The 14,356-nt window shown below is 38.2% G+C and overlaps 1 protein-coding gene across 1 annotated transcript in view; it reads left to right on the forward strand.

The window, feature by feature from the left end:
* The window catches only part of SHANK2 (SH3 and multiple ankyrin repeat domains 2), a 297,119-nt gene that overhangs the window by 241,259 nt on the left and 41,504 nt on the right, over positions 1-14,356 (forward strand). The window contains 1 exon segment of the mRNA XM_050334887.1: positions 13,874-14,009. Within this exon segment, the coding sequence (XP_050190844.1) occupies positions 13,874-14,009 (136 nt within the window).

Genomic DNA, 14,356 nt, shown 5'->3' on the forward strand with positions numbered 1-14,356 from the left:
GAAATACAAACCCAGTGATTTTTACAACTTAGTTTTCCAGATTTGGATGCAGTCGATTTCTGAATTAAAGAATGAGATTCAGTCTCTCCAGGAGTATAAAATTTCCCCCTTTTTCCTTCTGAGCAGTAACACTGAGAAGGAACTGCAAAGTGGCTTTAAAGCTTTCTGTTGAGATGACATTAAAGTTGGAGTCAATATGTGATTAGAAGACTGACCTATTTTCCCAGTCCATTCTCCTTTTGTGTTAGTTTTAGGTAGCCCTGGCCTGTTATACCAGCATTGGCCATTTGATGGAGTGAGTAAAGGCTCTATCAAATCAGAGCTTCTCTTCCCCTCTTAAAAAACACTGTGGACTAATTAACAGCCCATTTTGGTTTCTTCCTTTATTTATTTATTTTTCTTTGTCTCCTTGCTTTATTTATTTATTTCTAAAGTGCTGCCTCTGGGCACCCCAGTTTTTACCATTCCTATGTCTTTTGTGGGAACTATTTCCAATACATCCAAAGGTTGTCAAATGCACACCTACATTTTTCTCCATTCCTCTGGACAAAATTGTGCTCCCTTGGTAAGAAATGTGCTCCTGCTGATAAGCATGTATTATGTATGTGTGTGAAAGAAAGTATATATTAGTAACAATTGTTCACTTAACTATTTCAAACAGCATATATTTAGGATGTCTAAAAATAGTTTGAATTTCATAAGCTCTCAGGAGCACTGGTTTTGGATCAGGCATTCCTTGCATTCTGCAGGAAGAAGCTATGGAGACGGACAGTCATGCAAGAATGAAACTCAGTGGTAGAACATTTTCTGCCTCAGATTGCGGCAATTCCATCAGTGCTGCCTGTGCAGGATTTGGGGTGCACAGTAGTGTGAGTGAGTAGCACATATTAGGGTTGCTTTTTACAATGATTCCTAGAACTGAAGCTTTTATGTTACCTTAGACTTCAGAATTTAAATCATGTCTTTCATGGCTGTCTTCCTTCCAGTCTAAAAAAACCCTCCAGGAAATCAATAAAAAACATATTAAGATGCACTGAAATTGTCCCTCTGCCACTGCCAGATTTGTCAGTGCCAGTAACTGGGACAAAGCTGATTTAGGTCAAGGTATTTGGAGAGAAATCACATGTGATGCTCATGCAATTTGGACAATCAGGCAAAGAGCTAAGAGGCCAGAATAAAAAGAAGGTGGCATTCAAAGAGAATCAATTACTACCTTCAAGTCATCTAAAATTTATAAATTAGAGCTGTGAGTGTTCCTCCTTCTCACAGCTCCGTCTCCATGTGAGTGAATCACACGGCAAAGCCATGTGAGCAACATGGCATTAAAGAAATTGTTACTGAGTGCTGTGAAATGAAACCAGTAACCTCCAACTGGGGTTACTTGATGCCTGTTTGGCAAAATGCAAAGTTCTTTTTCCCCGGATTTATCTTCAATGTCTAAAATTCACGTGTGCTAGTAAATTAAAGTATTCAGAGTTTTCTTGGGAGGCCACTGGCATGGAGTTATCACACAGCCAGAATCAGGCTCCAAAGCAAGGCAGCTGTATCCATTGTCTCTGGAAATGTCCTCAGCCCATGGATTTCCAAATCCTTCAGTGGGTCTGGAGGGAGTGCTGGCCAAGCAGGATTTAGGATCCCAGCAGGGAGGTCAGTGCTCAGGAAGGCACCTGGGTCGTGGTGCATGATGTGCCATCTGTATTCCTGTCAGGAGAGAGCATTTCGCTGCTCCTTCACTGGGTGTGATGATTCAGGATTAAGCTTTGGCACATCAGATGTTCACAGGAGGCATTCCAAGGTCTTGGGTAGTTTTGTCTCCTTTTGCAGAGGGGTGCAGCTTGGTGAGTACCTCAGGAATTTGAGCTCCGTGAAGCTGTCCATCTCTCTTCCAAGAGCAGTATCAGTCACCCAAACAAAGCTTTTGACAATTACTACTTTGTTAGAAATAGTGCTTCTAACTTTTAAACCTTTGATTAAGAACTTGGTTGACATTTAAATTCCATTCTGCAACACCTAGTTGCAAATTTAATTTGAATTATAAGGGATCTGCATTATATTTGGTGTTTAAATTGAAGTTTCCCTTCCTTACTTTTGAAAACACATAGCATTTCTGCTGTTAGGTGTATGGGAGCACCATCTCCTTCTGTTCTTCTTAACATACTAAGTAAGTTCCTTTTCTGATCTTCTCTTGTGTGCTTAAGCCTTAATTCACATTCCAAAATATTTAATATAGAGTCAAACTTACTGGGCCTTTGATATTTGTTAATTTGGGGCTTTGGATTTTTCAAAATTTAATGCACAGAAAATTGAAGTGGCAGGAGAACAAGGCTGCAAAACTGTGATCTTGGAGGTCTTTTCCAACCTTAATGTTTCTAAAATTACTGTTGGTACAAATGAGGCTGCTGTTTTCTAAATTAAAACCCTGTTATAATTGATTGTGCTTCATTTGTCTCCCTCTCCTCAGTGCCTGTGCTGAGTTTTGGGCTGCGTTTGTCTCTGTGATAGGCTTGTGCTGAGCTGCTACGTTGGTACACGGTTGTACAGCTCTTCAGAGTGTTCCTAAAATGTCAGTGCGTAACAGCACTGATTCATCCCCTGCATCGCCCAGCTGACTCCTGTGTGCCAGGCAGGCGACTGTGCTGCTAACTTTAGGTGCTGAGAGAAAGAACAAGGCAGACTTGGCTTCTTTTTGGCCACTAGAAGGCAAGAAGTGTTCCCAAAGAGGTGGTTTTGCCCCGTGTGGATGCGGGATCTGACTGTGGAGTGAGTGTTTCCAGTGGGCTGCAGCATCCCGTGGCTGCTGCAGGCACCTGCGAACTGGCAGCGATGCGGGAGGCAAAGCTTTGCTCCGTTGGCTCTCCTTTCACTGGGAGCACATTCCCTTCGGACTGGCGTTCTGTGTAGGCTGGGTGGAGCCACTGGAAAGGCCAGAGAATTGCCTCATGCTCTCTGAGTCATCAGATCACACAAAAATAGATTTGTATTTCTAACTATTTACAAATAAAATCAAACCTAATGAAAGGTTTGTTGGTGATTCTTATTCGCCATGACAAAGTGCTCTGAGGAATCTGCTGTTACCCTTCTCTGATGCTTGTTCACTAACATCAAAATGAATCATTCCTTCTTAACAGAGAAGCTTTTTGCTTTTATACTCTTGCTTGAGATGATAAAAAGTTCTTATTCTGTGTGGAGAGTAAGCAAATTAGAGCGTTGCTTCTTTGAAGTGGTAACAAAAAGCCTCATTATGAATTAATGAAGTTGCTCTTATAAACAAGTTTGTTTTCTCTAAAGAGAGCTGCAAAAGTTGTCTCCGGTTGCTTTTGAGCTTTTGTTGAGTAAAAGTTACGTAACATTCTGCATTTGTGGCTCATGTCTATTTTACGTTACAATTACAGGTATACATCTGGATATTCTTTTACAACATAGGATAAGCAGGATGCAGCAAAAGTAGATACTAAAGGATTGCCCATTATTGGTTTTTTATAATGTGATGTGTTTCCTAATCAGATCTGTTAGTGCTTTCTGTATCAGTTGGTTGGGCCCTAAGTGGTTGATGGTTGGTTACGTGAGACATAGTGGAGTAGTTCTATGATTCTGGGGGTTATTTTCCCTTTTTCAAGGCTCTTGGACCAAAGCACAGGCTTAAAGGTCATAAGGTGAGTCTCAGGCTGAACTGGATTTGGAGTGCAATTCTGATCTAGTATTAAAGAATTAATAACTTTGAAACAAAGTAATGAAGCTCTGTCTAGAACTGTTAAAGAAACAACCAAAATTATCAAGAATAAATTGAATATAAATAGATGGGAAGTAGTGAGGATAAACTGCATCTGCCATGCAGGTAATGTATTACATATTCTAAGAAAGCAAAATTGAGTAGTTGAGTTTTACACTGCAGGGCTTGAGGTCCAGGAGCCTTGGGGGTGTCCTGTGCAGGGCCAAAAGTTGAACTTTGATGATCCTAGAGGGTCCCTTACAACTCAGGATATTCTGTGATTCTATGATTAATCCAAGGAGAATTACCTCTTTCTGCAAACAAGCTGCTACAACTTGAGAAGGTTTTTTGTTTGTTTTGCCTTAGCAATGCAAATTTATTCTTTGTTTATAGATAGTTTAAAATTTATTTGTACTTTTGTTTGGCTGGTTATTTTAAACTAAACATTTCCATGTTTGTAACTATTCTGCGATATGCTGTGTGCTGTTTGTCTATGATTGATATCTCTTGGGGGTTTTTACATTCAGTTATGGAAGTCTTGCATAAAACATGCACATTCTTTTGGCAATTAACAGAAAGCTGCAGTATGGTTAGTATGAGTAAACTTTTAATTAGAGAGGGACATTCCTAACACCACCAAGTTCATGACTCACCTGACTGATGGTTATTTTGTCATTCTAATCTAATACAGAAAATATTTGTTATGTGAGTTTCATTATTCTGTATGTGCTTAAGCATTTCTTAAGGAAAGACTTCAGTCCTTAAGAGATTCCAAGTTTAAGGCAGCACAGTTAAAACTAGCATGGCCTTAAGAAAGGATTATCTCTATCTGCTCTAAGATTAGGCTTTCCTGCATAAAAAGAAATGCATGAGCAGTACATTTTTTTATTGTTCTTAGTGCAAATGCATTTTCTGGAAAGTGACTGTATGTGGGAGGAGCAAATATAGATTATCAACACATGATGACAACACTTTCTGTCAATATCTCCGTGTAATCTCTCTGAAGATTTTAACTGGGAATCATTGAAAGGTACAGAACAAGTGAGTTCATATCACAGGTATAAGGTTTAATTTTAAATTATGTTTCCTGACTAACGTGTGCTTACCTAATGTAAATTAATATTGGGCTGCATTATTAATGCTTATAAAGAGATCTATATTTTGATGCATATTTTAGAATTCTCTGCCTAATGGCCTTTAGTGTAGGTAGGCATAATTTTAAAAATAGAAGGGCTCAGCCTGCTATGCTTCTACATACTGTAAATACTTATCAAGTGGTTCATTCAGAATTCAAATAAAGATCTATTGTCTTCTCAGCGCTTGCATAATAGTGCTGTATTCCTGATTTTAAAAAATATATTTTTAGGCTTGAACACAGCCTCGTGTTTTTATAAAGTGTTAAGCTGGGAATTGTGTAATTGGGGTCTGAAGCATTTAATCACTTTGGAGGTCAGAGTGTGCAGCTGAGTGCTGCTTCCAGGGCACAGCAGTAGTGCTGCTTCAGCTTCCTTGGCTCCTCACACACCAGAGCAGCTGCACAGGTGAAGGTGGGGTTGAGGTTGTGCAGTGAGCTGGCTGCAGGGATAAACCTGGCTTAGAAATGTACTCTAGATCCTGTTATTCATGCTTCCCTGAAAACTGTTGTCTCAGATGAGCTGACGGATGCAAAAGGGGTTGATGGTGGTACAGGGCTGCCAAAAGGATGCTCATCCACAACTTGTCAGTGAACAAACCCCACTGTGCTGCCCACGCTGGCCCAGCAGTCAGATCAGAGTGATCGTCTGTGATCCAGATTAAAGTTATCCTCTTCTTATTTCTATTTTTTTTTCACTCTGGAGTCAGTTCATCAGAAGGGCACCACCAAGCATTAGTGACTCTGCTGAGAGAATGGCAAACTGGAATGGGGTGACTGGTCAGCAAAGGGACAAGACTCTGTTTTCCCACTGCAGAATGTGTAGCTTGGGTAACCTTTGTTTTCTTTATGTGAAAAACCATTTTGCTGGAACCTCAGAAAACCCCCCAGCAGGGGTGGATGGCTATGGATATGTTAAATGCATGAGGTTGGAGCAGCTCTGGTTGCAGTGGTTAAGCAGTTCTAGGTTTTTGTGCATGGTTTCATCTGTGAAGGGCAGATATGCCAGAGAGGTTTCATTACTACATGTGTGACCTCTAGTTTGCTATTTTTGATACCCTATCTTCGGTGCTGTCTGTGTACCATAATTTATAGGCTATAATAGCATCTCAGAACAAATTCAATGTAAGAGGCGTGTTCACAAGATGAATGCTAAGAAACTCCCTCTTCCACTTCAAACTTCACTTTAATTTTACTGAATTTTAAATTAGAACATATTTTTTTAAGCATTGAAATTTGTAAAAAGAAATTAGTTATCAGCTTATCTTCAGTGAGTTTATTTTAAGGAAAGAAGAAACAAAAATAATAGAAAGTAGAGGAACTGTCAGGCACTAATGGAACTCAGATACACAAAATAAATACAAAATGAAAAGACAAAAGGAGCTTGGAGCAACCTGATTTAGTGGAAGGTATCTCTGCTAATGGCAGGGGGTTGGAATTATGTGATCTTCAGGGTACCTTTCAACCCATTCTATAATTCTATTAAAAGGATAAATGAAAGTCACAACTTCTCCCTCCTTGTATCAACATATGGTGGTTGAGTGTAGCATTATCCCGAAGATTCCTCAGAAACTGACCCCTTTTCAGGTGTGTGTATGAGAAAGCAAAACAGATTTGCACAATTAATGGGATTTTTTTTCCCTAAGAGAAGTTCCAACATGAAGAAATGCCACCTCTCCCACCTGACAGCCCTTGGACAAATTCATCCTGAGTGAGAGTTAATTGATTGTGGTTCACTGAAGTTCAATCAACTGCAGTAAAGTTAATTGAACCTCTCAAATGAAATGTAGCTCACACAAAATGATTCAAAATAGTAGCAGGTACTGATTAATGGAGACAATTGTTTTTAATGGGACAGGGTGCAAGTAATTGAGTGATATTTAAATGTTCTGTGTACGGCAGTCTCATGAGGACAGAAGTTATTCACTTTCAATAGCTTTCAGGTCAGATATAAGTAGGCAAAATGCAAAATTTTAGATTAAAATTCTAGTTGAACATAGTTCCACTTTTTAAATCATGGCATAGGTAAGAGATGAACAGCAACTTTTAACCCTGCTGGGTTCTTTGGAGGTCAGCTTGGACCCCAAACGTAACCACTGAGTTTTGTACTGAAACAATGCTGTTACGTGGCAGTGTTTTTAGTGGAACAAAAGAAGATGTTATTGAGAAGCCATGCTGATACATTATTTCATTGCTAATTTTTCTAGTAAGGCTGGAAGATTATTGAATGCCCTTACTTAAAGTAAGCTTGGGATAAGGCTATTCGATTAAAATGTATGGTTGTGTTTTCTTGTGCTGTGTTGGTGTGCATATATATGTACATGGGCAAAATTCACAAGGTGACTCTTGGGGGCTTTTACAATTTATCACCAATATTAGGACCAAATATTCTGCTGCTGTACCCACTGGCTCTGTGTGAGTAACTCTCTCAGATACTGAAAAATGTCAGTGACTGAGGAAGGCATAGTGCCAGTGAATCTGGTAAGTTATTAGAAGAAAATAAGTTGTGCATTTCCCTTGAGAGAGGTCAAACACTGACACGGGTGCAGTGTAAGTTGAATGAAATACAGGAGAACATGTGACCATCTTGATAAATTGATTTGACTGTGATTAGACACATTAAAAGCAATTTAAAAAGGCTTTGAAGGGCTGGACAGCTGTTGTGCTCCATTTGGGTTTTTGACTGTCATAGGAAGTTGTTAAAATACTTTTAAACAAAGCGGGACACTACTCCCACCTGATATGTTTGTAGAATGCAGGGAGAGTAGGGGAAATTATGGCTATTTAGGCTTTTGGCAGTTTGGCACAGTAAAAAAAGGATAAATATAAACTAGGTCACATCTAAGAGGGAAATTACTAAAAAATACCAGTTCTTTTCAAATGTTCTGGGCCTACCAGGAATAACAGGGACAAGAAATCAAAGAAGTTCCAAGATGGAGCTTGGCTAAATGTTGAGAAACAAATTATGTGATGCAGTTGCCATGACAACCAAGGAGTCTGGAGTTTACGATCTGAGATGCCTCTTTATTCCAATGCTTCTATCAGAAATGTTCCCAAGTGCAGCTGAAGGTTTGTGGTGCTGGTGCTGCTCTCAGGGATGAAGCGGCTGACACTGGAGCGCTTCCTCGACAGCACCGATGTCTCCAGGCAGGGACCAGATCCACACTGCACTTCAGGAGGCAACAGCTCTGCCACTGCTGGATCTGTTGAAGGAAGAGCCTGTGCCTGGCTGGAGGAGCCCTGCAGATCCCAGGTTTCAGCAGGGAGGGTGTGCTCCAGCCTGTCCCACTGCCCTTGCCGGGAGCGAGAACCAGGCAGCAACACCTCCCCTTGCCGTCGGAGCTGCAGCAGGAAAGGCACAACGTTCCCCTGTGTGCAGACAGGGCGTGTGGTGACAGGATGGAACACAAAACCTTGAGACATACTGAATCCACAGGGTGTTTTCCTTTAGACATCTTATATTCTGTTTGTATCCACCAATATCTGAATTTATGCAAAGAAATTTGCACCATGGCAACGCTACTGATGGTTTTGATGCTTGTCCTGTAAGTAATACGTGCTTTTTTCCCTGAAAGGTGCTTTGCGCTTCCCTGTAATAATTCCTCTTTGGAAGAAACCCTGTCGAATGAGAGTTCGGGTGGGAAGTTGCCTCTGCTGATCACCTTTTCCAATTCCATGCTCACTGGCTTCATCTTCTTTCCATTCTCCCGTGGAAAGGCCACCAGTCCAGGCAAATCTATGAGCAAGTGGATTACTATAAAAAAATTGCTACTGCAAGATGTCAGATGGAATTTCCACATCCTTGTATCCTTGGTTCTCTGAAACTTTTTATTTTTTAATAGTCCACAAAGTCTCTGAAGCATCTTTTACAGTACAATTGATAAGGTGGGATATAGTCATCTATAGCAATCAGAGATCAGAATGTAAATAAACTTTCCATTTGTATTAGAAAGTCTTCAGAAATTTTGCAGAGGCTGTTCAAGGCCTGTTTCAGAATTTGTTCAAATAAATGAATAGTTGGAGCCTGGTGGACGGAAGCCATCTGCTTTTGTCTGCTTAAGCTTCTAGGGTATGATGGGAGTAATTGGCTTTGCAGAGATAAATTAATAAATTAATTCCCATAATGGGACTCATTTAAATATTATATTATTACTCTCTATTTGAATCTAAGACACAGGTTAAACTCGTGTGCTTGTTGAGACAATGAACCTTGATATCGGTTGTGGTTAAATGCATTTTGTAAGCACGTAAAACATCATTAAACCAAAGCATCTTTTGGCTTTGGACCTTTTTAACTTGCCTCTAAACTTTATCAGCAAATGTTTTGATTCAGTCCTTTCCAGTAATACTCAGGGAAAAGGATGCTGCTAACAGAATTTGTTAAAATTGGTTTTCACAGAAGCCTTTCTAGGTGGACTGTTTATCTCTGTGCTGTCCATGGACCTGTTTCATTCAGCATTTAGAATGAATTCAGACGTTTGAACATAAAGCAAATAATAGGATTTTTCACACATAATGTACTTGTCAAGGACAAATCCTGGAAACTCTTCCCAGTTCATGAAGTCTTAGGTAGTGTCCTGTGTAGTTACTTGAGATGCAAAGTATAATTTGAGCCCACAAAGCTACAAGTGGGCAATTTATTTTGCTGGTACAAATTGTAATTGGGTTTGTGTGTGTTAAATATTTACCAAAAATGGTGAATTTTAGAAACTGTGTGGGCAGGACCTTGTAAGTGTGTGTGTAATGGGTTTGGGGTTTTGTTGTGGTTTTTTTCAAGTAGTTTAATGGATAAGGAAGAGCTTTTGAGAAGTTTTTTGTGGCAGAATATGCATTTCCAACTGCAACCAATGGCCATTCCAAGTGGAATGATGGAGTTTTGTGTACTTACTTAGTGTTAAAAATTACTGACTAGCTTTTCCACCCAGAGAATGTTTAGGTAATGTAAGGATTACGATGATGCATTGAAGAAATTAAGATTTTTTTTTTTTAATTATTAATAGAACAAACTTCACAAAGGTCTCTTTCTCTGATAGTGTTTTTTAATTTTGCACCTTCCTACAAGAAGGCTGCTCTGCTGAATATGTTCCAGCTCAGGCATCTGCGCTCCTACAATGTGCAGATTATTTTACTATTTTGCTTTATTTTACTTTATTGTATTGTATTGTATTTTATTATTTTTCAAGCCATTGCCTAGCTATGCATTTCTGAAAAAAATCCTTTTATCCAGCCTGCCCCAATACCCACAAAATCTACCCCAGCATCTCTAGGGCACTCATTAACTCATTCTTTTAAAAAAAAAATCACATTTTTAAATAATAACATTTGTTCTTTCCTGTCCTAAATCTGCCTATGTAAGCAAATGAATGTATTTAGACAGCAGAATCTGTCTGTAATCAAGTATTTCCTGGTGATGATGTGGTGTGGTGAAAAAATGGGGACCCACCTCATTGTAGCTTTGGTGGAGAATAAGTACTATAAAGAATAATACACTTTCATTTTCTTAAGATGTGGAACTACACATTTATTTTGGGGATGGAAGTGTGAATTTAATCTTCAGGAAGAAAATTTTCAGATAACCCATATGTGTTCATGTATCATCTTTTGTAGGGAGGGCTCTCCATTCAGGGAATATTTCACATATAAAAAAATTTGATTACCTGATTGATATTTTGCTCTTGGAATCCACACATTGTTTATTCTTCAATAAAAGTTTGTGATTTGGGGTTTTGGGGCTTTAGATGTTGCTGTGAATAAACTCTCAGTAAAATAACACCAGAGTGGTGGATCTGGATGTTACAGACAGCGAGGTATGTGACTGGCAGTTGTCTTTGTCACTGGTTTACTCCCTATTTTTGAATCATCTCTTGAGAAGATGTTGGAGGGAGGACTCTTCATTGTTGGTGTTCAAACCTCTTTGTGTAAGAGGAACGTTGTTGTTGATCATGGTCTCTGGTTTGGAGCTTTAAGCTTCAAAACCAAGACAAAGACTGAGACTAAAACTAAGACTAAAATTGAGACAGCTCAGGCTTTCAGATTAGGCTTTTTTTTTTTAAGATATTCTGTCTATGAGATCATATTATTTCATAAATTATTTCTGAAGTTATCTCAGAGTAACTCCCATCCCACTGCCCAGTTTTTAACCAAATGGCTATAAAGTATGATTTTCAAAAATACAGAGTTTTGAGGCTTTTCCTGAGCACCAGGAATGGATAGAGGAGAGTTACTGAAATTCTTGGCTTGTCCCAAGGGACAGTTTTCCTTGCATTTGGCTTGTTGGGTGAGCAGTTGCCACTGATGTAGCACAGAATCAGCCCCAGCACGGATCTATTTCTTGTATCTATTTCCACCTGTTTATGAAGGACATGGGATAAAAAAATTCAGTGCAGGAAAGTTTGGGGGAATAATCGAAGGAAAAGAAGAACTTAAGATTTTGCAGTGACAGATTATGGAAAATATCCTGAAAGATACAGGAAAACAGGGAAAGACACAAATTTGTGCCTACAAACCAACTTTACTATTTGACTGTTTATAGAACTTCCTTCTAAACACTTTGCCGCTAAAAGAAAATATAGTTTTTTAGTGTTCTGAAGAATGTGGTTACATTTTATTAATTCAAAGAACACACGTGATTATGAAATTAATTTGGCACAGGTGAAATAGATTTTTTTTTTTCTTACAGTTTTTCTTTGGGGTTTAGTTTTGTTTTACTTACTTTTTACTTGTTTTAAATAGATTGTAAAAAAATTACCTCCTTCAGTTAGTTTGCAAAGCCTAGATGAGATGCAGTGGTCATCTGCCCCCTACCAAAGATTAAGGTAGAAGTAGAGAGACAGACTTACCAAGTTATTTACACCTGAAAAATCTTTGCTGAGTAATGTCAAACTAAAACTGTCAGAAAAACCCTGCTTGAACTCTGGTTACTCACCACTTACCATTTCTGCAGTCATTTGGCTTTTGTATAAAATACTGAAGAAGGGTAAAAGAAATAAATAATGTCTCTGAAATCTAATTCTTTATAAGCTATTGACAATTCCAAAGTTATTACTTTGTAATCGTGCTCCAGTTTTACCCCCTGAGGTGCTAAAGGCTGTGAAGATGAGTTTCTGCTCTGCTGGTTTCATGATTCTTTTGTTCTCAAGTATTTCTGCAGACTCCTCGAGTTAAATAACCTTCACCTCTCCTATCAATATTTTTATTTTTGCCACGTAAATCTTTTTGGTACCAGCTTTTGTAACCAAGCCTTTTAAACAAAGCTGCTATAAACAGTGATTTGCAGGTTCTGTTTCTGAGGCAGCTTTCCAAAATGTGTTGTATATATTTGCTCCTGCTCTAAATGTTAAATATCATTGCACATAGCAGTAAGAACAGATGGGATGCTGCATAAGCTGTTTATCATTTTACACATTTATCACTTTACACTAGTGAAGCATGCATGTGTTTGATTAATATTAACTTTTGATTTACTTGGAGGGCCCTATTTTTTGACAGCATTAGGGATTTTATTGTAATCTTTACTGGTTTCCAAGCTTAAAATTTAATTCCAGCAAAAATAGAGATCCATTCCATAATTCTTAATTACATAATGTTTTATTTTTATTTTTTTTTCCTGTGGAAAAGAATTACCTGTTTGAGAGTTTAACACTGGAAGGAAATCAGAAGTAAATGGATAACTCTCTTTGTCTCAGTATTTTAGACAGATTAAATTTAGATGCCATTTGTCCAGCTAAATAAATATCATATCTTGGAATTAAATACCAGATGCTAAGAAGGTGTAAAATAAAACCAAACAGCAAGAGTCCTATTTAAATCGATATTCTTTTATACCCTCCACCTCCACAGAATGATAGAACTTCATATTTGCCTGCTCAACAGGTCTGGATGTTCAGCATGTGTTACACCTACGTCACTGTGTATGAAACCAAAAAAGCCTCTCATAAAGCAGCTCAAGCTTATAGACAGCTCATACTTGAGACTTCTGGCTGCAGCATTGTATTAAAAATATGGTTTACCAATACATTATTTCATTAAAATGCATTTTGTCTCAGCTAAAGCCTGAAAAGGGGAAGATTTTCCTTTAATACAATGGATGGAAAACTGATTTCAAGTTGGAGTGGAACTGCTTGTGCTGCTTGATCTGCTAAATGGCAATAATATTTAATGAGAGATTTTGCTCTGAACTGTAAATTCTTTTGAGAGTGAGATGCCCAGCCTGTCAGAATAAACGGAGGAAGCTAAAAACACTTTGAAAATGACTGTTCATTTTGAAGGCATTGAGTGATCTCAGGAAATATTACTGAGTCAGTTGAATTTTGGAGAGAGATCAACTTCCCAGCATGTATTTTGGCAGCATCTCTGCTTCCATTCCTCAATATCTTTTATGTTCAAATAGCTCACTTCAATCTTATATGCTGCCATCTTTCAAATATCAGAGAACTTCCAGTGACTCCTTATAGATTGAATGAATAAATAAATAACTTTTACCCAGGTTTATTTCTTACTGTGCCTATGCTTTCTTCTGTGTCTGTTAATTAATATTATAGAAAGACTTGTTCAGTAAAAAGGATGATGAAGCACTAAGAATTACTGAGAAAGTGTAGATATATCTACATTATAAAATACATATTTTGAAGTTGAATGTTGCAGTGCAGTTTGAAGTTGAACTGGCATGACCACAGGGCTTTATGTAGTTAATTCTTCTTTTTCCATGAAGACTCTTTTGCCCTGGTATGGCCCTGTTGCCTTTGCTTCCAGAACATGAGGAACTTGCAGAAGGAAAATGCTATTTGTTGTATATAAAATATGTAAAGGGGAGGATTTGGTTGAACTTATTTAGTTGCATATTTCCTGAAAAGATAGCTCTATTTTCCTGCCATCTCATCAGCTGTCCACTGTTTGTTAAATATGTATTTTTATTAAAAGACAGTAACTAGAAATTCTGTACCTTCCTGCTCTCTCCACCTTCTGTTTTGGAAACTGCTGGAACAAAAAGTTGTCTGCATTTTGATCTGAAAGACTCTTTTCTTTCTCTGCAGGTTAATAATGAGAACGTAGTGAAAGTTGGCCACAGGCAGGTGGTGAACATGATTCGACAAGGGGGCAATCACCTCGTTCTTAAGGTTGTCACAGTAACCAGGAATCTTGATCCAGATGACACAGCTAGAAAGAAAGGTACATTCTTCTCTTTTCTTGATGGACTCTTACTTTTTCTTGTCAGAAAATAAAATATAGACATGAAAATACTGCCTTACAAATTCTGATTTATAGACTTTGCTTTTAAATGCCTTATTCTTGTATAGCTTAGAGTAATTTAGTTCTGTTTGCTTATGCATTAATAAGTGACAAAAAGGGTAATATTTTTTTGTCCCACTTGCCATGAAAGTTAATCTTTATGGGCTTTTATACATGTATATGTTTGAGGATCTTGTAGTAAGATTTCTTGCGGTAGTGAGAGAACAAAAGCACAAAGAACAGATGATCTTTTATTAATTAATATCAAATGTACTTGAGATGAGACT

Source organism: Myiozetetes cayanensis, unplaced genomic scaffold (assembly GCF_022539395.1).
Source record: "Myiozetetes cayanensis isolate MyiCay16 unplaced genomic scaffold, myiCay2020 scf6-25, whole genome shotgun sequence".
NCBI lineage: Eukaryota > Metazoa > Chordata > Aves > Passeriformes > Tyrannidae > Myiozetetes > Myiozetetes cayanensis.